The 23,446-nt window shown below is 42.3% G+C and overlaps 1 protein-coding gene across 4 annotated transcripts in view; it reads right to left on the bottom strand.

Moving 5' to 3' along the window:
• Positions 1 to 10,549: 10,549 nt before the first annotated feature.
• The window catches only part of LOC108715207 (serine/threonine-protein kinase BRSK2), a 97,888-nt gene continuing 84,991 nt past the window's right edge, over positions 10,550 to 23,446 (bottom strand). For 2 of the 4 annotated variants that reach the window (XM_018260132.2, XM_041560893.1), the window contains one exon: positions 10,550 to 11,163. In XM_018260132.2, coding sequence (XP_018115621.1) covers positions 11,144 to 11,163 — 20 coding nt within the window. In that variant the 3' untranslated portion in view covers positions 10,550 to 11,143. Of the gene's footprint in view, positions 11,164 to 12,445; positions 14,075 to 23,446 lie in introns of those variants that run through there. The other 2 variants (XM_018260133.2, XM_041560892.1) reach the window with 2 other exon arrangements.

A 23,446-nucleotide genomic window follows, 5' to 3' on the forward strand; every position in this document is an offset into this window, starting at 1 on the left:
TTCCATTTGAATTGATTATGGGGATGGTTTAATGCACTGCCCCCTTCCCGTTCACAGCTAGTGGTATGGTCCTTAAAGTGGTAGTTCATCCTGTGCATTTAATTTTAGTACGATGTAGAGAGTGATATTCTGAGACAAGTTGCAATTGGTCTTCATGTTTTATTATTTGTGGTTATTTAGCTATTTATTCAGCAGCTCTCCAGTTTGCAGTTTTGGCAATCCGGTTGCTAGGGTGCAAATTCCCCTAGCAACCATGCATTGATTTGAAAAAGAGACTGGAATATAAATAGGAAAGGCCTGAATAGAAAAAGGAGTAATAAAAAGTAGCAATAACAATATTTGTAGCTATATGGGGTCGGTGACCCCCATTTGAAAGCAGGAAAGGATCAGCAGAAGACGGCAAATAATTCAAAAACTATACGAAATAAATAATGGAGACTAGTTTAAAAGTTGCCCAGGGTTGGTCATTCTATAACATATTAAAAGTTAGTTCAAAGGTGAACCACCCCTTTAAAGTGATAATGACCCATTTTTCAGGAATGAGTCACTATAAAAAACGTTTCTTTAGTAAAATGACTTTTGAAACGTGCCCCACGTCTGTCTGCCTAGCAACAGGCTGTCGCAACCCTCCGCCCGAGCCTGACTTCCGGGTTCCTTTTATAGACCCTCGCTGACCTGCCCCGCCGATGATGTCACAAAAGGGGCGGGGTCTATAAAAGTTCAAGTCGGAAGCCGCCATTTGTAAGTATTTTCCTTCTTCTGACACTTTCCAACTACAAATATTAAAAAAAATTAACACCAATTGCAATTTGGCTCAGAATATCACTCTCTACAATACATCATACTAAAAGTTGATTTAAAGTTAACTATTAATATGTTATAGAATGACCAATTCTAAGTAACTTTTCAATTGGTCTTCCTTATTTACTTTTTTATAGTTTTTAAATTATTTACCTTCTTCTGACTTTTTCCAGCTTTCAAATGGGGGGTCACTGACCCCATTTAAAAAACATGTTCTGTGAGGCTACACATGTATTTTTATTGCTACTTTTTATTCCTCATCTTTCTATTCAGGCCTCTCCTATTTATATTCCAGTCTCTTTTTCAAATCAGTGCATGGTTGTAGAGCTGCTGAATAAAACCTAAATAACTCAAAAACCCCAAATAATACAAAATGAAGACCAATTGCAACTAGTTACAGAATGTCACTCTCAAACGTGAACAACCCCTTTAACATTTGACCCCTTTACAACCGGGATGGACTATCCCAACAGGAAATCTGGGTTGCCATTATTGACCTCTATACAGGTATAGGATCCCTTATCCGGAAACCCGTTATCCAGAAAGCTCCGAATTACGGAATGGCTGTCTCGCATAGACTCTATTTTATCAAAATAATCCAAATTTTTAAAAATTATTTCCTTTTTTCTGTGTAATAATAAAACAGTCGCTTGTACTTGATCCCAACTAAGATGTAATTAATCCTTATTGGAAGCAAAACCAGCCTATTGGGTTTATTTAATGTTTAAATGAATTTCTAGTAGACTTAAGGCATGAAGACCCAAATTATGGAAAGATCAGTTATCCGGAAACCCCCAGGTCCCGAGCATTCTGGATGACAGGTCCCATACCTGTATATAATTGATGTTCCACCTCTGTGGCTCAGTTGATTGGACGAATATAATCAGGCTGTAGAGGCGCATTGCAGAATTAACATGAGTTCCTGGATTGGAACAGAGAGGAGAATATCCCATGAGTTGTTCAGCCAGACTGTAACGTGTCCATTGTGTGTATCCAGGTAGTGTGTGTGTGTGTCCTGTGATATCACAATGGGCCTGGCTGTACTGCAGTGTAACTGTGCAACACACAACTATTAGTAATTACCCATCAAACAAGAGCCTACTCCCCCCAGCACACACCTCGTCCAATGGAACAATCCTCTTTTTAGGGTTGCAGTGAGTCCACTGTTTTGGGATTCAGCAAATCTGAAATGAAGCTTTTGACCTAATCCCAACCCAAACCCTGATTTGCGAATTGGGGAAGAGTTAAAAATAACCACAAAGGGGGGTGTAATTGCGATTTCCTTGATCATGTGATGAAAAGTCGCATGATCTTAAAGGAGACTTAAACCCTAACGTTAAAAAAAAAAACCCTACCCCCCCTACCCTACATAGACCCCCCCTTCCAAAAATTTTGGGGCCCACCCCAGATCTGGCCCACACCTCCGTTAAAAGACCACTCAGCGCTATAAGAGATAAACCCCCCCCCACCGCACAAGTTATAAAAAGCCAGGTTTTTAATAAGTTTAAAAAAAACTGTGGCGCCAGGGCCCCCATAAGTTTTTTTTTTTTTTTTTTTTTAAATTGTTGCATAGGGCCCCTCTACCAGTTCACCTATCAGTTAAAAAAACCCATTGCTTCCAGGTTCCCCCTTGCAAGTAAAAAAAACCACTTCAGGACTTTAATTTCGGCTGTTTTCGTGAGTTTGGGTCTTTTCACCGCTTAGGGACTTCGGCTCTTTCGAAAAGTGCAGCAGTGCCGGCCCCCCTTCAGGTAAAGTTGTAGCCCTTGTTACCCCGGGCAAATGCCCCTAACTCTTTACTTCCCCCTCCCTGCAGATTCAGGCATCGGAATTCACGGGCGCCATCTTCAGCCGCTTCATAATGAGACCAGCGATTCGCCAATATTCTTGTCTCAGCGCATGCGCAGTGGCCGCGAAACAGAAAATTGCTCCAACTGCGCATGCGCCGCCATGCTGGTCTCATCCCGAAGAGAAGAAGATGGCGCCTGTGAACGCCGATGCCTGAATCTGCTCCGAGGGGTAAGTAAAGAGTTAGGGGTAACACTTAGGCTGCGGGGAGGGGGTCTATGTAGGGTAGGGAGGTAGGGTTATTTAAGTTTAGGGTTGACTTCTCCTTTAAGGATTTGGATCTGTCAAAACCAGACCCTGCTGAAAAAAGGCAGAATCCTGAACCAAGTGCCAGATTTTGTGCATCCCGAGATCTTCCTCCTGGAATTGTTCTACTTGTGGACAAGCTGGGTTTCTTTTCCATCCAGCTAATAAATATTGGTCACACCTATTGGTCTCTCTTTATATGTATAATATTTATGGGATCCGTTATCCAGAAGCCCATTATAGACAAAACACAGAATTATGGGGATGTCGTCTCCCAAAATAATTAAAATTTTTAAAAACTATTTCCTTTTTCTGTGTAATAATAAAACAGTCGCTTGTACTTGATCCCAACTAAGATATAATTAATCCTTATTGGAAGCAAAACCAGCCTATTGGCTTTATTTAATGTTTACATGATTTTCTAGTAGATTTAAGGTATGAAGATCCAAAATACAGAAAGATCCGTTATCCAGAAAACCCCAGTTGCAGAGCATTCTGGATAACCGATCACATACCTGTATATATATAGGAGCTCATTGTAATGGTGGTTTATCCCAACAGCAATGTGTTGTGCACAGGATTCTACCAATTTGTAGAGTGAGGGAGGGGTCGCACACAGGTAGGGTTGCCACCTGTTCGGGTCTCAACTTTCTGTTTTTTCTGCCTTGTGAAACCCGAACAATAATGAGGCCAAATGAAAACCAATTAAACACCAAGATCCTCCCCTTGACCCGGCTTCGTTATTATGAAGTGCAGTTCATTTCTTGTTGTTAAAGGAACCGAAATCAGGAAATCAATCAAAAATTAGAAATTGTTTTTTCTAAATGAGCGTTGCTGTCTTTCAGAGCTTTCTGGATAACTGATTTCTGTATAACAGAACCCCCTGCCTGTAGATAGAGGTAGAGTTTCCAGCCGTGTGGGTTTCAACTGTTTGTTAAAGGTCTGTCTGTTCAAAACTTTCTGTCCCATTTAAAATAGGGATGCACCGAATCCAGGATTCGGTTCAGGATTCGGCCTGTTTCAGCAGGATTCGGCTGAATCCTTCTGCCTGGCCGAACTGAATCCGAAACCTAATTTACATATGCAAATTAGAGGTGGGGAGGGTAATCGTGTGACTTTTCGTCACAAAACAAGGAAATAAAAATGTTTTCCCCTTCCCACCCCTACTTTGCATATGCAAATTAGGGTTCGGATTCGGTTCGGTCGAATCTTTCACAAAGGATTCGGGGGTTCGGCCGAATCCAAAATAGTGGATTCAGTGCATCCCTAATTTAAAACAGAAATCCAGCCATTTCCATATAAGTGATGTAATAATCCTGACACAACATCATAATTCCACGACATCATTGTGCCTGCCTCTGATCACTGCTCCACCCCCAATGCTATCTGCTCCGCCCACATTGTTCAGGTTTAGCCACCGGCAAAGGTGTCAACCCTACACACAGTCCTTTGGGTCTCATTATACAAAAATAAGGTGTGCCATGCTGGGCTCTACCACTTTAACTGCAGAGTGGGGGTAACACACAGTCCTTTGGGATCACAATAAAGATGTGTTACTGGGGATTCCCATGTGATATTTATACAGTAATGAAACTTGTACAGGCAGGAAAGGCCTAGTTTGTATCCTGCTGTTAAAGAAAGAACCGTTCATTGAAACATCCAATGGCTGCAGCCTGTATTCTGAAGGGTCGGGGTAGGTTCATTGTTAATACTGAGCAACTACTTCTGTGAACGGTGATGTCTACTGGATTTACAACAGCCTTGTAGCCCTTTAACTTTGCTGTCAATTGTGACCGTGGCTCCCTCTTGTGGTTTGATGAGCAAACTGCAGTTAAATGACTTAAGGTGGCCATACACGGGCCGATAAAAGCTGCCGACAGACCGTGTCGGCAGCTTATTGGCCCGTGTATGGGGGCCCCCGACGGGCTTCCCCGATCGAGATCTGGCCGAAAGTCGGCCAGATCTCGATCGGATGGGATTAAAAATCCCGTCGGATCGCGGCCGCATCTGTTCGTTGATGCGGTCCTGCGATCCGACCGCCCGTTTGGCGAACGCTAGGATCCGATCGTTGGGCCCTAGGGCCCACGATCGGATCAGCCCGATATTGCCCACCTCAAGGTGGGCATATCGGAGGGAGATCCGCTCGTTTGGCGACATCGCCAGACGAGCGGATCTATCCGTGTATGGCCACCTTTACACTGTATAACACTCGCTCTGCACTTGCCCCCTGTATATTTCTTCTTCTCAGCTTCTCACAGCTCAAGTGATCACATTAGCAGCCACAGTTCCCAGTACGTCCAACTCAGTGACTAACAGTGGCCACACATGGGCCAGATATGAATTGGGCCGGTTTGGATGCAGTCCTTGCCCGAGGGGCCTCTGTAGTCCCCAATGATGATCTGATCCTTGTGTATATTGTGACATTTCTATTCTATGTGTACTGTATATTGTGAGTGGGTCCCTAAGCTCAGTAAGTGACAGCAGCACAGAGCATGTGCAGTGAATCAGCAGAAAAGAAGATGGGGAGCTACTGGGGCATCTTTGGAGACACAGATCTTTACTGCTAAAGGGCTGTGGTTGCCTTGGGCTGGTACAGAAGCACAAACCATGATTTCTACCTGAGCTCAAGTTCTCCTTTTACCCAGATTCATTCCAGAGATTAAGGTTACCAAAGCCTTTAAAGGGGTTGTTCTCCTTTAAATTAACCTTTAGTATGATGTAGAGATCAGACAATTTGCAATTGGTTTTCTTTTTCTTTTATTATTTATGCTTTTTGACTTCTTTAGTTTTTATTCAGCAGCTCTCCAGTTTCAGCAGTCTGGTTGCTAGGGTCCAAATTACCCTAGCAACCAGGCATTGACTCATCTAAGAGGCTTTAGTGCAGGGTCTGAATAGAGAGATGAGTGATAAATAATAAGTAGCAATAACAATACATTTGTAGCCTTACGGAGCATTTGTTTTTTACAGATGGGGTCAGTGACCCCCCCATTTGAAAGCTGGAAAGAGTGAGAAGAAGAAGGCAAATACATGGGTCAGTCTATATGACGCTACAAGTTAAGTTAAAGGAGAAGCACCCCTTTAGCAATGGGCTGTTAGAAGCCAGACACGTGCAGGACCCCAGTAAAGACGACGCCACAATAATTTACATATGGAACAATTTTATTATTTACTCTGCCGTTCAGTTTTCACTCTGGGCACCAGCCCAGGCAGGTACATGCCGCTGTGTGTGCCCAATAGTTTTACCCAATACACAAGGGAAGTATTGCTGTCCACTCCCGCCACACGACTGTCAGCTCTTGCGCCCTCTAGCAGGGTGGGCGGGGTTTAACACTGTAAGATCCGCGGGATTTGGAAGGGCAGGAAGAGGAAGTACCACCATCATTGAGATTCAGACTAGGCCCTGGCATTTCAAGTACTCGGGGCTCAAAGCAGCCCCCGGGCATGTGCCAGACTTTCCAGATTGCCAGTCCGGGACCCAGGGTTGCCAGGTTTTTCCAGCAAAATTGGGCTACTAATTTAAAGCCCAGGCAGGTTTTGAAAGTACAAACAAGCTGAGGTACAGATTTGGGCTACTTTTTGGGCCTTTGGCTGGTTTGTACTTTGGAAACCAGCCAACGTTTCTTTGTGGCCCTAATGTGCCAAGTCTGCGTCTCCCAGTGCATGTTGGGTAATGTCGTTGTTGTTTAACACTTGGCCAAGTTGAATGTAAGACTACAATACCCAGCATGCAACGGGACTGAGTTGTGTAGAAGTCGGGAGTTACTATATTTTGGGCTCTGTACTCCAGTCTCCCATCCCTCTTAAAGGAACAGTTTAGCGTAAAAAATAAAAACTGGGTAAATAGATTGTGCAAAATAAAACATGTATCTAATATAGTTAGTTAGCCAAAAATGTAATGTATAAAGGCTGGAGTGAGTGGATGTGTAACATAATAGCCAGAACACTACTTCCTGCTTTTCAGCTCTCTAACTCGGAGTTAGTCAGTGACTATAAGGGGGGCCACATGGGACATAACTGTTCAGTGAGTTTGTAATTGATCCTCAGCATTCAGCTCAGATTCAAAAGCAAACGGTTATGTTCCATTACTGCCTGGTAACCAATCAGTGGAAAGCAAAAGAGCTGAAAAGCAGGAAGTAGTATTCTGGCTATTATGTTACACATCCAGTCACTCCAGCCTTTATACATTACATTTTTGGCTAACTAACTATATTAGATACATTATTTATTTAGCACAGCCTGTCTATTTACCTGTTTTTATGTTATACTGAACTGTTCCTTTAAGCATTCTCATTTAACGGTGACTTTCCTCAATTTCAGACAATTTTGGACCAAAAATCTGCTGGTCACCAAAATGTCTAGAGGTTGAGCTGTTTTACTAATATTTATTGAAATTGAATATGAATTAGGGATGCACCGAATCCAGGATTCGGTTCGGGATTCGGCCAGGATTCGGCCTGTTTCAGCAGGATTCAGATTCGGCCGAATCCTTCTGCCTGGCCGAACCGAATCCGAATCCTAATTTGCCTATGCAAATTAGGGGTGGGGAGGGAAATCGCGTGACTTTTCGTCACAAAACAAGGAAATAAAAATGTTTTCCCCTTCCCACCCCTACTTTGCATATGCAAATTAGGGTTCGGTATTCGGCCGAATCTTTCACAAAAGATTCGGGGGTTCGGCTGAATCCAAAATAGTGGATTCGGTTTATCCCTAATATGAATTAGGGCCTTATGGGGCCCCTATACCTCCTGGGCCCCCCTCTGTAGTACCTCCCCCTGGCAAATCTGTCCCATTTTCATTTATATGAATTTATTTTTTTTTACTTTTTTTTCACTGCACAAATTGTGCTCTTTTTGGGCTTCTTTTGAAGTGACTCTTGGCCAGTTTTGGGCTGGTTTTGAAAATTAGACCTGGCAACCCTGTCCGGGCCTGACACAGAGCTAGAGAAAGATAAAGGGGATTCATGCCCCACCCACTCCCTCCCTTGCCCCGCCCTCTCCCTCCCCTTCTCTGCCCTCTCCCGCCCCTGCTCCGCCCTTTCCTGCCCCGCCCTCTCCCACATTTCAGCACCTCTTTGTACACAATATAGCACTTATCTTTGCTTGTTCTGACTCTATACACAACATAAGCAGGTACAATGAATGCAGAGAAGGAAACAAGGGCTGATGGGAAGTCGAAGCTCGAGGCAATGACTGGCCAATTGGACCTCAGCTAAGTGACACGTAGTGGTTTTTTGTTTCTCCTGTTGCAGATTCTTAGGGACTGTATATTGTGCTGTCGCTCCCACCCACAGGACATGGCAGAAATTCCGATTATTTACAGGAAATGGTTCAATGCAGTCGCCATCCTTGCACGGCTAATCGCTTAAATATATATATTTATATTGTATTTATAAATAACAGAGACTTTCACTCCACCCGCTGCGCGGAAGGACCTGCGGAACATTGTGCTGCATTCGCTCTCAGGAAGCCGGCGCTTTGCTCCCATAAATAATCCAGTAGGTGCCGCATGTCCCAAGCCAGACATAGACCTAATAACTTGCTGTCTTCTTCAGGATTTAAAGGGGAAGTAAAGTCTAAAAATAGAGGCTAGAAATGCTGTATTTTGTATACTAAACATAAACATGAACTTACTGCACCACAAGCCTAATCAAACAAATGATTTATGCTTTCAAAGTTGGCCACAGGGGGTCACCATCTTGTAACTTTGTTATACATCTTTGCAAGACCAAGACTGTGCACATGCTCAGTGTGGTCTGGGCTGCTTAGGGATCGTCATAAATGATCAAAACAGCACAAGTCAAATAATATCTGCCAGAAGCCGATACAGCAAGACTGATTAATAATCAGAATATACAGACCGAAATTCGCGAAACGGCGAAAAATTCGCGAAACAGCGCCGGCGCCCGTTTTTGACGCCGGCGTCCATTTTTGAAGCCGGCGTCCGTTTTTTTTGGGAAAATTTTTTTTGACGCCGGCGAATGTTTACCGCGAATTTTTCGCGAATTTATTCGCTGTCGGCGAATCGCGCAAATTCGCCGCGAATTCGTGCCTGGCGAATAAATTCGCCCATCACTATTGGCGATAGGTTTCTTTTTCATTAAAGAAAGTAAAAATGGCATTTTATTTTTTTGCCTTTACATGCCCTTTAAGATGCATTCTGCGTGGCTCTATGGAATTCTGTGTGGCCTACAGCATGCCTTACTAGATGTGGATTGATTTGTATCAAAGGGAGATGGTTGGACAGCAGCAAGAGTATCTGACCTGTCATGTCTGGCTTTTACATGCGCCCTGTGGAGCACTGGAGGGACGTATGCGCGGGTGCCCCATGCACGGGTGGCTGAGCTGCAGCTGTAGGACACTGTTCCATAGGTCGCTCCTGCAGCCAGCAGTTAATAATTTAAACACAAAGAATAACACCCCCCCAGCAAACATACAAACCTTTATAAAAATAGCCCCAATATTTCACATTATGCAACAGGCCATGCCCCTCCCTGTGTCACACCCACCCCTCATACCATGAAGAGCTGAATAATAGGGCACTGCCCTAACTAGGTGTGTGGGGGAAATGCAGCCCCAGTTTAACCCATTGCAGGCCATGCGGCTGTGTGTTTAGGGGTGTACTTGATAAAGCGCCAACATATGCTGCGGCGCTGTCCAATAGGGAATCGTATGTACGTGTTTGTGTGATTGGGCTACATGTTGATGGATGTATTGGGGATGCAGCAAATCCACTGTTTTGGAATCGGCCGAATCCTTTGCGAAAGATTTGGCCGAATACCGAACCAAGTCCTAATTTGCATATGCAAATTAGGTATGTGAAGGGGGAATCATTTTTTACTTCCTTGTTTTGTGACAAAAAGTCACACGATTTCCCTCCCCACCCCTAATTCGCATATGCAATTTAGGATTTGGTTCGGTATTCGGCTGAATCCGAATCTTGCTGAAAAAGGCAGACTCCCGACCTGAATCCTAATTTGCATATGCAAATTAGAGGTGGGAAGTGGAAAACATTTTTTACTTCCTTGTTTTGTGACAAAAAATCACGTGATTTCCCTCCCCGCCGTATACAAATTAGGGTTTGGTATTCGGCCGGGCAGAAGGATTCGGCTGAATCCTGCTGAAAAAGGCCGAATCCCGACCCAAATCCTAATTTGCATATGCAAATTAGGGATGGGAAGGGGGAATCATTTTTTACTTCCTTGTTTTGTGACAAAAAGTCACGCAATTTTGCTCCCCGCCCCTATTTTGCATATGCAAATTAGGATTTGGTTCAGTATTTGGTCGGGCAGAAGGATTCGCCGGCGGCGAATCCCGAACCGAATCTTGGATTCAGTGCATCCCTATGTGTGTGTGTAAACTTAACCCCATAAATACATTCAGCATTAAACCCCCTCCTTGTTGTCTATTAAAGTCCCTGCCTAGAAAGCTGCTCCCACCCATAGGAGTTATAGGGGGGCCCGGTGGGTGCAGCAATCACTAATAATTAAGGATGCACAAATCCACGATTCGGTTCAGGATTCGGCCTTTTTCAGCAGGATTCAGATTCGGCTGAATCCTTCTGCCCGGCCGAATACCAAACCGAATCCTAATTTGCATATGCATATGCATATGCAAATTAAAGGCTGGGAGGGAAATTGCGTGACTTTTTGTAACAAATAAAAAATGTTTTCCAGGTCCCACCCCTAATTTGCATATGCCAATTAGGATTCAGCTTTTTTTCAGCAGGTTTCGTCTTCGGGCGGATCTTTGTGTCCGGCCGAAGCCAATTTGCATATGCAAATTAGGAGTGGGGAGGGAAATTGCGTGAGTTTTTGTCACAAAACAAGGAAGTAAATTCTTTTCCCCATCCCATCCTTAATTTTCATATGCAAATTCGGATTCGGTTTGGTATTCGGCCAAATCTTTCACGAAGGATTCGCGGGTTCGGCCGTATCCGAAAAAGTGTATTCGGTGCATCCCTACTAATAATGCCAAGCAGTTAATCAGGGGAAGGGTTATCACGGAGGTAACAGAACATTTGCACCCCACGAGGAAGGCTCCAGCCGCAGTCACTCGCTCCCTCTTGGCTCTTGTCATGTTACGGCTTGATGATAACCCGGTTCCTGAGGGCCCTCGGGGGCCACTCTCTTGGAGAGGGCTTGTCCCTGCATCAGGCTCCACGCTATTCGGTTGGCGCGGGGGAGAGTCCGTTTCACCTTCTGCCCAGGCAGTCGTAGGGGGGAAAGGAGGAGGCGGTGAAGGGCGGCTGGTTAACTTTTTGGGATAATTCCTGGGAGTGATGGACGGGTGCAGGTGGCAATAACAACAGAGGGAAAGACATGGGCACAATGCAGAGAGACACATACAGTAATGGTGATTGAAATGCACAATGGAATGGAAAGAAACACACAGAACAGGAAAGAATAATCATCGTCAGTAACGAGAAATAGAACCACAAGCAGAATATGCAGCAGCAGCCTGTAACCATTGTGCTCCCAGCTCTCACTATTTATATACATATTTATAGCTCTATTATATATTATATATATTATATATCTGTACAAACGTTCAGTTGTCTAGAAAACAGTGCACTCCTATATCATCCTCAGAACACTGACTGCCAGCTCTGTGTGCAGCACATTGCAAAGCCCCGGCAGTGCACAAAATATTGATCTATAGATCCGCAATCATATACCCATACATGTATTTACAGTGCAGAATAAATATTTATATATTGAAACCCATAGCTTAATACTATGTACAGCCATGGAGACACAGGGAAGGGGCCCCGGATTGGAACAGATACACGTATTCTTTATATGTCAGTGAAAGCAAATGCTAAAATGACAGTTTATGGTCCAGTGGGCGTCGACTTCCACCAGCCTGTCCTGCTACAGATGTTATAGCACCATGTGACAGGAAGTGGGACGTGTAGGCAAAATAGCTTCCCCCGGGGTGATTTTCAGTGGCGGAACTATAGAGGAAGCAGTTGTAGGGGGGCCCGGACTGTGGCGTCTGCTTTCTCTGTAGATAACAAAAAAATTTCCTCCCCAACCGATCTCTCTTACCGGAGAGGAAGGGGGAAGCAAGTCGGGCAGGAGTGGGCGGGGCTGGGTGGGGCAGTGGCAGGATGTGGGCGGAGGCGGTATGGGAAGTGGGCGGGAGGATGGGGATTGGAGTGCGTCAGGCCCCTTTGAAGATTTTTTTGCAGGGGGCCCGGTACACTCAAGTTACGCTACCAGTGATTTTTAGTAGGGATGCACCGAATCCAGGATCCGGCCTTTTTCACCACGATTCAGATTGGCCAAATCCTTCTGCCCGGCCGAACTGAATCCGAATCCTAATTTGCATATGTAAATTAGGGGTGGGGAGGGAAGTCACGTGACTTTTTGTCTCAAAACAAGGACGTAAAATAGGTTCTCCCCTTCCCACCCCTAATTTCCATATGCAAATTAGGATTCAGTTCGTTATTCAGCCGAATCTTTCCCGAAAGATTCGGGGGTTCGGCAGAATCCAAAATAGTGGATTCGGCGTATCCCCAATTTTTAGTGATGGGTGAATTTGTCCCGAATTTTTGACGCCAGCAATAGGGATGGGCGAATGTTTTCGCCTTGTTTTGCCGCGGAAATTTTGCCGCCCGACAACATTTTTTTGCCGCCCAAAGACTTTAGTGGGTGTCTGCGACAATTCGCCGGCGGCAAATTTTTGTCGAAACGAAACGGCTCAGATTCGCCCATCCCTAGCCAGCAACAATTGACGCACATTAAAGTCAATGGGCGTCCGTTTAATTGTCACCGGCATCTAAATTTTCGTGGCAAATTTGCCAATTTATTCACCGGTGGCGAAAAACACGCAAATTTGCGTCTGCTAGGGATTTTTTTTTATTATTAGGCATTTAGAGATCCCTTCATAGTATCCCATGGCCGTTCCATAAATAATACCCCAGAACACATCAGGATAAACGCAGCAGCAATTTCAAGTCAAATACCCCAGAACACCTTTCATACATCCCAGAACCCAGTAGTTCCCTATTTAACCCCCTCCCCCCCACAACACCTGGAAGTATTAATACCCTTTCCGTTCCATATATACACAATGCCCCCAGAACACAAGGCAGAATAAATGCAGTGACGGCTCCATGTAAAATACCTCCATCCTGTTTGTTGCAGGAAATTCATTGGTGTTGGGTTTGATTCAGCCAAGACTTTAGAATATGTTGTGACTTGTGTTAGAGCTATAAGGGGTACCATGTATATTTTAGCATTTGTTTCCCTTTAAGGACATGGGACATATAATGGAGTTTTGGGGATATAAATGGGTCCAGTTCCTATTGCCCCTAGTAACACTGATGTAACATGTGTCCCTGGTAATTCAAGTCCAACTAAAGCCCAAATAAAGCCCATGTCTACGTCCTGGTGGCCATGGAAAGCAGTCCCTTTGCTACAGGGCCTCGTACCCCAGCTGTAACCATAGCTCTAGGCTTAGGCTAAGAACAGACAGGCGTATTCCTTGGACATTGATTATGTTGGGCGCTGAGCCTTATGGGTGAGTCTCTAAATAAATAAACATGCACTAAACCATGAGGATTTTCATGCATTTCACTGTTGGGCACATGATTTCGTGTGATCGGAGAGACATAAAGCAAAATGCAATTATAAAACCATGTGTAATCAGCATGCGGATTTGCCTTCCGTCAAGTTTGTCTCCAGCACCCTACGATGAATGAGCCCAGCTCCAGACTCAGCTTCTCACCCCCAATATGGGATAAATAGGAGACTTATCCCCTGTAGGCAATGCTCCCATCATTTTAGCATGGGGAATGAATATGGCCTTAGACTTGGGCTGTGAAACACTGATTTGTTTTCCTGCTGTGATGCTGCCACCGTGTGTTCACTGAGTGTATTGCAGGGTAGACCCATATGCAGTTGTTTTTGCTCTATAGGGACACCCTCTGGTCAGGGCTGGTATTTCCTCATCTGTTATGTGCCCTGTTTGCTGGGGGAAGCAGGGACAGGGGGCTCCTGAGTGATGGCAGAGCTGATTTTCCTGGCTCTCTCCTTCCCGCTGGCTCCCAGGGGCCCCTGCTCCTTGTTATCAGCCGGGCGCTGCTTGCTGTGGGGCCAGGGGGGGAGAGGTGTGACCATTCTTCTCGTCTGAAAAAAGTTGTTTAAGTACGTCAAAGAAGTTACTGATTGGGCGGCCTAGAGATAGAGAGAAAAACAGGGAAGGGAGAGAGGAGGGGAGGGTAAGAGAGAGACAGAAAAGGAGAAAGAGACAGTGAACAGGGGGAGAAAATAAAAAAAAAGGGGGTGAAAAGGAAGAGATACTCCATACCAATATATGGAGCGACGGAATGAAGCAAAGAAGAGTGTGAAGGGATGAGAAGAGTGTGCCAATAAAACAGCATTCATTGATTCACATTGTAATTTAGTCTCACTCTACCTTTCTCTTGTATACACTGGGAGTAGGGTTGTCACCCTTTCTTCCTATATATTTATATCTTTCTTCCCTATAAATAACATTGGGATCACTGACCTTCCTATATATTTATCTTTATTCCCTATTAATAACATTGGGATCACTGACCTTCCTATATATTTATCTTTATTCCCTATTAATAACATTGGGATCACTGACCTTCCTATATATTTATCTTTATTCCCTATTAATAACATTGGGATCACTGACCTTCCTAAATATTTATCTTTATTCCCTATTAATAACATTGGGATCACTGACCTTCCTATATATTTATATCTTTATTCCCTATTAATAACATTGGGATCACTGACCTTCCTATATATTTATCTTTATTCCCTATTAATAACATTGGGATCACTGGCCTTCCTATATATTTATCTTTATTCCCTATAAATAACATTGGGATCACTGGCCTTCCTATATATTTATCTTTATTCCCTATTAATAACTTTGGGATCGCTGACCTTCCTATATATTTATCTTTATTCCCTATTAATAACATTGGGATCACTGGCCTTCCTATATATTTATCTTTATTCCCTATTAATAACATTGGGATCACTGACCTTCCTATATATTTATCTTTATTCCCTATTAATAACATTGGGATCACTGGCCTTCCTATATATTTATCTTTATTCCCTATAAATAACATTGGGATCACTGGCCTTCCTATATATTTATCTTTATTCCCTATTAATAACATTGGATCACTGACCTTCCTATATATTTATCTTTATTCCCTATTAATAACATTGGGATCACTGACCTTCCTATATATTTATCTTTATTCCCTATTAATAACATTGGGATCACTGACCTTCCTATATATTTATCTTTATTCCCTATTAATAACATTGGGATCACTGACCTTCCTATATATTTATCCTTATTCCCTATAAATAACATTGGGATCACTGACCTTCCTATATATTTATATCTTTATTCCCTATTAATAACATTGGGATCACTGACCTTCCTATATATTTATCTTTATTCCCTATTAATAACATTGGGATCACTGACCTTCCTATATATTTATCTTTATTCCCTATTAATAACATTGGGATCACTGACCTTCCTATATATTTATCTTTATTCCCTATTAATAACATTGGGATCAGTGACCTTCCTATATATTTATCTTTATTCCCTATTAATAACATTGGGATCGCTGACCTTCCTATATATTTATCTTTATTCCCTATTAATAACATTGGGATCGCTGACCTTCCTATATATTTATCTTTTTTCCCTATTAATAACATTGGGATCACTGACCTTCCTATATATTTATCTTTATTCCCTATTAATAACATTGGGATCGCTGACCTTCCTATATATTTATCTTTATTCCCTATTAATAACATTGGGATCGCTGACCTTCCTATATATTTATCTTTATTCCCTATTAATAACATTGGGATCAGTGACCTTCCTATATATTTATCTTTATTCCCTATTAATAACATTGGGATCGCTGACCTTCCTATATATTTATCTTTATTCCCTATTAATAACATTGGGATCGCTGACCTTCCTATATATTTTCTTTTTCCCTATTAATAACATTGGGATCACTGACCTTCCTATATATTTATCTTTATTCCTATTAATAACATTGGATCACTGACCTTCCTATATATTTATCTTTATTCCCTATTAATAACATTGGGATCACTGACCTTCCTATATATTTATCTTTATTCCCTATTAATAACATTGGGATCACTGACCTTCCTATATATTTATCTTTTTCCCTATTAATAACATTGGATCACTGACCTTCCTATATATTTATCTTTATTCCCTATTAATAACATTGGGATCACTGACCTTCCTATATATTTATCTTTATTCCTATTAATAACATTGGGATCACTGACCTTCCTATATATTTATCTTTATTCCCTATTAATAACATTGGGATCACTGACCTTCCTATTATATTATCTTTATTCCCTATTAATAACATTGGGATCACTGACCTTCCTATATATTTATCTTTATTCCTATTAATAACATTGGGATCACTGACCTTCCTATATATTTATCTTTATTCCTATTAATAACATTGGGATCACTGACCTTCCTATATATTTATCTTTATTCCTATTAATAACATTGGGATCACTGACCTTCCTATATATTTATCTTTATTCCCTATTAATAACATTGGGATCACTGACCTTCCTATAATTTTTCTTTATTCCCTATTAATAACATTGGGATCGCTGACCTTCCTATATATTTATCTTTTTCCCTATTAATAACATTGGGATCACTGACCTTCCTATATATTTATCTTTATTCCCTATTAATAACATTGGGATCACTGACCTTCCTATAATTTATCTTTTTCCCTATTAATAACATTGGGATCACTGACCTTCCTATATATTTATCTTTATTCCCTATTAATAACATTGGATCACTGACCTTCCTATATATTTATCTTTATTCCCTATTAATAACATTGGGATCACTGACCTTCCTATATATTATCTTTATTCCCTATTAATAACATTGGGATCACTGACCTTCCTATATATTTATCTTTATTCCCTATTAATAACATTGGGATCACTGACCTTCCTATATATTTATCTTTATTCCTATTAATAACATTGGGATCACTGACCTTCCTATATATTTATCTTTATTCCCTATTAATAACATTGGATCACTGACCTTCCTATATATTTATCTTTATTGCCTATTAATAACATTGGGATCACTGACCTTCCTATATATTTATCTTTATTCCCTATTAATAACATTGGGATCACTGACCTTCCTATATATTTATCTTTATTCCCTATTAATAACATTGGGATCACTGACCTTCCTATATATTTATCTTTTTCCCTATTAATAACATTGGGATCACTGACCTTCCTATATATTTATCTTTATTCCCTATTAATAACATTGGGATCACTGACCTTCCTATATATTTATCTTTATTCCCTATTAATAACATTGGGATCGCTGACCTTCCTATATATTTATCTTTTTTCCCTATTAATAACATTGGGATCACTGACCTTCCTATATATTTATCTTTATTCCCTATTAATAACATTGGGACCACTGACCTTCCTATATATTTATCTTTATTCCCTATTAATAACATTGGGATCACTGACCTTCCTATATATTTATCTTTATTCCCTATTAATAACATTGGCATCACTGACCTTCCTATATATTTATCTTTTTTCCCTATTAATAACATTGGGATCATATCACTGACCTTCCTATATATTTATCTTATTCCCTATTAATAACATTGGGATCACTGACCTTCTATATATTTATCTTTATTCCCTATTAATAACATTGGGATCACTGACCTTCCTATATATTTATCTTTTTTCCCTATTAATAACATTGGGATCGCTGACCTTCCTATATATTTATCTTTATTCCCTATTAATAACATTGGATCGCTGACCTTCCTATATATTTATCTTTATTCCCTATTAATAACATTGGGATCGCTGACCTTCCTATATATTTATCTTTATTCCCTATTAATAACATTGGGATCACTGACCTTCCTATATATTTATCTTTATTCCCTATTAATAACATTGGGATCACTGACCTTCCTATATATTTATCTTTATTCCCTATTAATAACATTGGGATCACTGGCCTTCCTATATATTTATCTTTATTCCCTATTAATAACATTGGGATCGCTGACCTTCCTATATATTTATCTTTCTTCCCTATTAATAACATTGGGATCACTGACCTTCCTATATATTTATCTTTATTCCCTATAAATAACATTGGGATCACTGACCTTCCTATATATTTATATCTTTATTCCCTATTAATAACATTGGGATCACTGACCTTCCTATATATTTATCCTTATTCCCTATTAATAACATTGGGATCACTGACCTTCCTATATATTTATCTTTTTCCCCTATTAATAACATTGGGATCACTGACCTTCCTATATATTTATCTTTTTTCCCTATTAATAACATTGGGATCACTGACCTTCCTATATATTTATCTTTATTCCCTATTAATAACATTGGGATCACTGACCTTCCTATATATTTATCTTTATTCCCTATTAATAACATTGGGATCACTGACCTTCCTATATATTTATCTTTATTCCCTATTAATAACATTGGGATCAATTGGGATCCAGGTTTGCAGGTTTATCACATAGTGGGTGGAGTTGTAGAGTGGGGAGGAGTCTTGGCATAACTGGGAGGGTCCAGATTAATTGCCAGTGTATACAAGGTTGTACCGAGTCCCAATAATGCTGCTTTAAGGAAGAAATGGGAACTGAATAAGAAAAAAGAGAGGACTAAAGGGCAGAGACATGGTTAACAAGTGATAGGACGTGAGAGAGGAGACAGATTGGGTGTTACACACAGAGCACTGATTTGCACAGACAGACACGGACACGATGCACAGGGGTAATTCTAAGTCAGACATCACTCATAGGAATGTGCGGTTCAATGTGACGCAGACAATGCAACAGGCCAGGATCAGCGTTGGGAGCTGCAAGTTGCTGCCAGTTGTATGTGAGCGCATGGAGCTGATTGCAAGGTGATTGACAGATGGAGCCAAAAGGTTAGTGGATATAGGAGGGGAAGGGGTTAAGGGATGAAAAAGGGGAGAATGGGGGGAATGAGATAAGCAGTGCAGGAGTTGTCTAGATCCTTATAACTGGGGATTCTGGGAAGAACGAACTGAGACCCTACTGTGCATCATGGGTACAGAAGGGAAATCTATGTATATACCTGTGGTATGATCAGAACATCCCTTTTCTATTGCGTGTATGTCTTTAAATTAGAACTGTATTTAGGGGGTGCAAGCAAGAGCTCAATATGGGGGTTCCAAAGAGCAGCAGCTGCAAGAATGTAGGACAGTGGGTATAGTAAGGCAAGTCGGTGGCCGGAGGAGGGTCTGCGACTACATCATAGAGTGTTAGGGGCACATGCTCAGATTTGGGGATATTAGTTGCCCGTCGACAAATCTCTTCTTCGGGCGACTAATCTCCCTTAAATGCCTTCCCGCTGGCTAGAATGTAAATCACCAGTGGGATGGCCCTCGGATCGATTTGTTTTTCGAAGTCGCCCGAAGTTGCCGCACAAGGAAAGTTCGGATGACTTTGGAAAAAGAAGTGCTCTGAGTGCCATCCCGCTGGCGATTTTCATTGGCACTCGGGGCGCTTTGTTTTTCATCAAACAATACAGACAATGTAATGTGTGACAGCTTTATGGGGGTGATCTGTTCAGACAAGGCAGAAGGTTGAACATCAGGATCTGTGAGAATCTTCCAGTCATAGGGGCAAATTCCCTAACCGGCAAAAAAATCGCCAGCGGCGGCTTCGCAGCCGTCGCAACACTTTGCCAGGCGTAAATTCGCTAAGGACGACGCTAGTTCACTAAAGTGCGAAGTTTCGTCCAGGGCGCTGAACGCTGGTGAATTTCCGCTAGCGTTACTTCCGCCATCAAAGCGAAGATGCGCTAGCGTTGCCTAATTTGTATACGGCGGGAAATGATAATGTTGAATGGCCGTAGTCCAGGGAACCTTAATAAATAAAATAAATAATGTTCCATATGTTAGAAAATGGAGGGGGGAACCTGGTTACCCAAAAAAAAATTTACGGCTTTTGCAGGCTCTCACTCTGAAAAAAGGAAAAGACGCCAGTGTTTTTTTGGAACTTTTGCCCTAAAAATTGAGGAACTCCTATGCACTCCATTGCACTTCACTGGGTCTGAGCTGACGATGGCAAGTCTGGCGAATGAGGTGACGTTCAGTAAAATCCTCATCTTAGTGAATTTGCAGAGTTACGTCCATTCGCCAGAGCGAAAATTCGCCTGGCGTTAGAGTGTGAAGCAACGCTCGCGTCTATCTTCTTCATTAGCGAAGTGACGCCTACGCCTGGTAGGAAATCGGCAAAATGACGTCACTCTGGCGAATCTTCTCTAGCGTTAACAACTTCGCCCTTTAGGGAATCTGCCCCATAGTCTGTGATATCAGCTCTTGTATTCAGGTAGGAATAGGCTACTAATGGGGGGCGAGCGCTTCCCTAAAATTTTGCTCCAACACAGGAGGCCAATAGGCACCCACAGGAGCAGTAACATGGAGACCCTCAGCGGGTTAAAGCGCTTCCCAATCTGGAGCATTGGCAGTAGGTGCTCAACCTGATGGACATTTTGGGTGAGATTGGAGGATAATGTCTATTTGCTCTAATGGATACTCCCAAAACCCCAACTTGCAGGACCGAGACGTGACATTTGGGTAGAAGACTTGAATCCCTTTATATCCCTGGAACTATGACTGAATGGCTTATACACCAATGTTTTATTAAATCAGTAACCTATGGGGAGTTAGTATTTATCTTCCCTTAAATCATTGTAGGGGTTGTGGGCTTTTTAGGTACAAACCCATCTAGGTCCAGCATTAGCTTCTATCAAGGTTACAGACATAGGGTGCTCGCCCCTTAAATCTCACTTCATTCTAACTGGCTCCCTCTCCCCTCTCTGCTGTAATCTGAGCCCAGACCTACCTATGAGTGAGCAGGAAGAGACTCAGGCAGGAAATTATGTCACACCAAACTAATATGGCAGCTGCTATCCTTAAAGGAGAATTCAACCCGTAATAAAAAAAAACCCTCCGCTCTACCCTGGGTAGACCCCCCTCCCTCCTCCCCCCAGCCTACCTGCCCCCAAGGCAAATGCCCCTAATTTTTTACTCACCCCCTCCGTGCTGATTCTGGCCTCGAAAATTCACGGGCGCCATCTACTTTCTTCTGTCTTTTTCGGAAGTTTCGGCGCAAGCGCAGTTGTTTGAGTGCGGAAACTTACTCCAACTGCGCATGCACCGAAAATGCCGTCAAGACACAAAGATTAAGAAGAAGAAGAGAAGAAGAAGATGGCTGCCGTGAACTCCGAGGCCAGAATCTGCACGGAGGGGTGAGTAAAAAAAAGGGGCATTTGCCCGGGGGGGGGGCAGCTAGGTGGGGGAGGAGGGAGGGGGTGTACCCAGGGTAGGGGGAGGGTTTTCCTTTTATTACAGGGTGAATTCTCCTTTAAGGGTAGGACTTCACGTTCGATTACTGCGCGACATGACGCACTGCGCAAAAATGCAGGCGTCACGTCGGATGCGACAGAAATCTTCGGATGGTGTCGCAGCATTGATCTGACGCAACACGACTGTCGGATGCAGACGCTGCACTCGGATTAACACTGCGTTTCATCCGACATTTCCATTACTTACCCTTTTTTCTGTCGCATCTGCGTGACGCCTACGTTTTTGCACAGTGCGTCGGTTCGTGCGGAAATCGTCCGTGAAGTCCAACCCTAACAGAGAGCTTCTAGAGCTGGTTACTCAGGTATGGTAAAGCATTCTACAGAATAAATATAGTCTTATAACTTGCACTATTGTGGTTATTTTATTGGTAATAAACTGCGTCTGTAGCTTTCCTTCTCCTTTAAGTGCACTAATATGTGGCTAATAGACTGGCTGAGCAATAAGATGAAGTGTAAGGCACACTGGGAAAGGCACAGGTTTGTGTATTTGGATCAGAAAGGTCCCAGCCTGCGCCTCCTTAAAATCAGTGCATTACTTGTCAAGGTCACATACAGAGAAATGAGGAGCAAGAAGATGAAATGAGGGCAATAAACGTAAGGATTTAACGTGAGAAGCAGGGGAAATGCAGAAGAAGAAACAGGCAAATATTCAAATGATCGGACGGTTGGTATGGAAAGGTTGGGGTGCAGGGAAGGCTGTGCAAGAACAAAAACATGGAAATGAAAAGGGGTGGAAGAGACAGAGACATGGGACATGGGAGAGGTGGGAAATTATAAGAGAAAGAGACAGGCAGTGGGAAGATAGATATAGGGATAGATAGAAAGGGGGCGGGGCTGTTATATTCCATAAGGAATTCTGGGTAGGAACAGATTCTGATAGGATTGGGTTCTTGTGTCTCTAGCAGCACCTTATGCCTAAACTCCCATCTAAAGAGGGTTTTACGTTTACCCTAAATACGTGGGAATTCAAACAAGACATTTACAGCACACCCCCTACTGTAGAGTGTAAGGATATTACAAAGCACATGTTCCATGACCATAAAAAGGCTGCGTAGGCCAGGCGTTTCTTTATAGGCCGCAGAACTGCGAATCAACTTCCAATGTTCTTATATTTCTGGATAATCTCTTATAATACACAAAAGCCATGAATATCCTGTAAATGATATCCTTATAAACGGTGAGTTCTGATGTCATCAGTTATAAACGGTGAGTTCTGATGTCATCAGTTATAAACGGTGAGTTCTGATGTCATCAGTTATAAACGGTGAGTTCTGATGTCATTTCTGTCACATGACTCACTGAAACTTGTGTATTATAATAAATAAAGTACCCCCAGTTGCAAAATATGAGGATATTAGAAGTTACCTCGGAGTTCCATGATCTGTATAAAAACACTCGGCCTTCGGCCTCGTACTTTTATATGGTCATGAAACTCCTCGGTAACTTATAATATCCTTATATTTTACAAGAGGGGCTACTTTATTCACTATATATAATACACAAGGGGTTTATGGCACGGGGTGTGTTGTATAAAGGTACAAAGGGAGTGGGGACAGAAGACTGTTTAAAGGGGTGGTTCACCTTTAGGTTAACTTTTAATATGTCAAAGAATGGCCAATTCTAATCAATCTTCATTTTTTAAATTATTTGCCTTCTTCTTCTGACTCCTTCCAGCTTTGAAATGGGGTCACTGACCCCATTTAAAAAAACAAATGCTCTGTAAGGCTACATATTTATTGTTATTTTTACTACTCATCTTTCTATTCAGGCCTTTCCAGTTTCCTGTTCAAATCAAAGTAGAGTCCTGCAGCGGTTCGGGTACCGCGGGATACCCGCGGGAGCAGGTATAGACATGGGTGGGCGGTTCTCCGGGTTTGCAGGTCACGGTTTGGATCGCAGGTCTTCTCAATAGCGAGTTTTACTCCTTTTTTCTGATCACGCCTACTTCAAATGATGTCACTTCCGGTTTACAATGACAGCACTTCCTGTTTCTTGATGGTCAGTGGGTTGCGG

This window comes from Xenopus laevis, chromosome 4S (assembly GCF_017654675.1).
Source record: "Xenopus laevis strain J_2021 chromosome 4S, Xenopus_laevis_v10.1, whole genome shotgun sequence".
NCBI lineage: Eukaryota > Metazoa > Chordata > Amphibia > Anura > Pipidae > Xenopus > Xenopus laevis.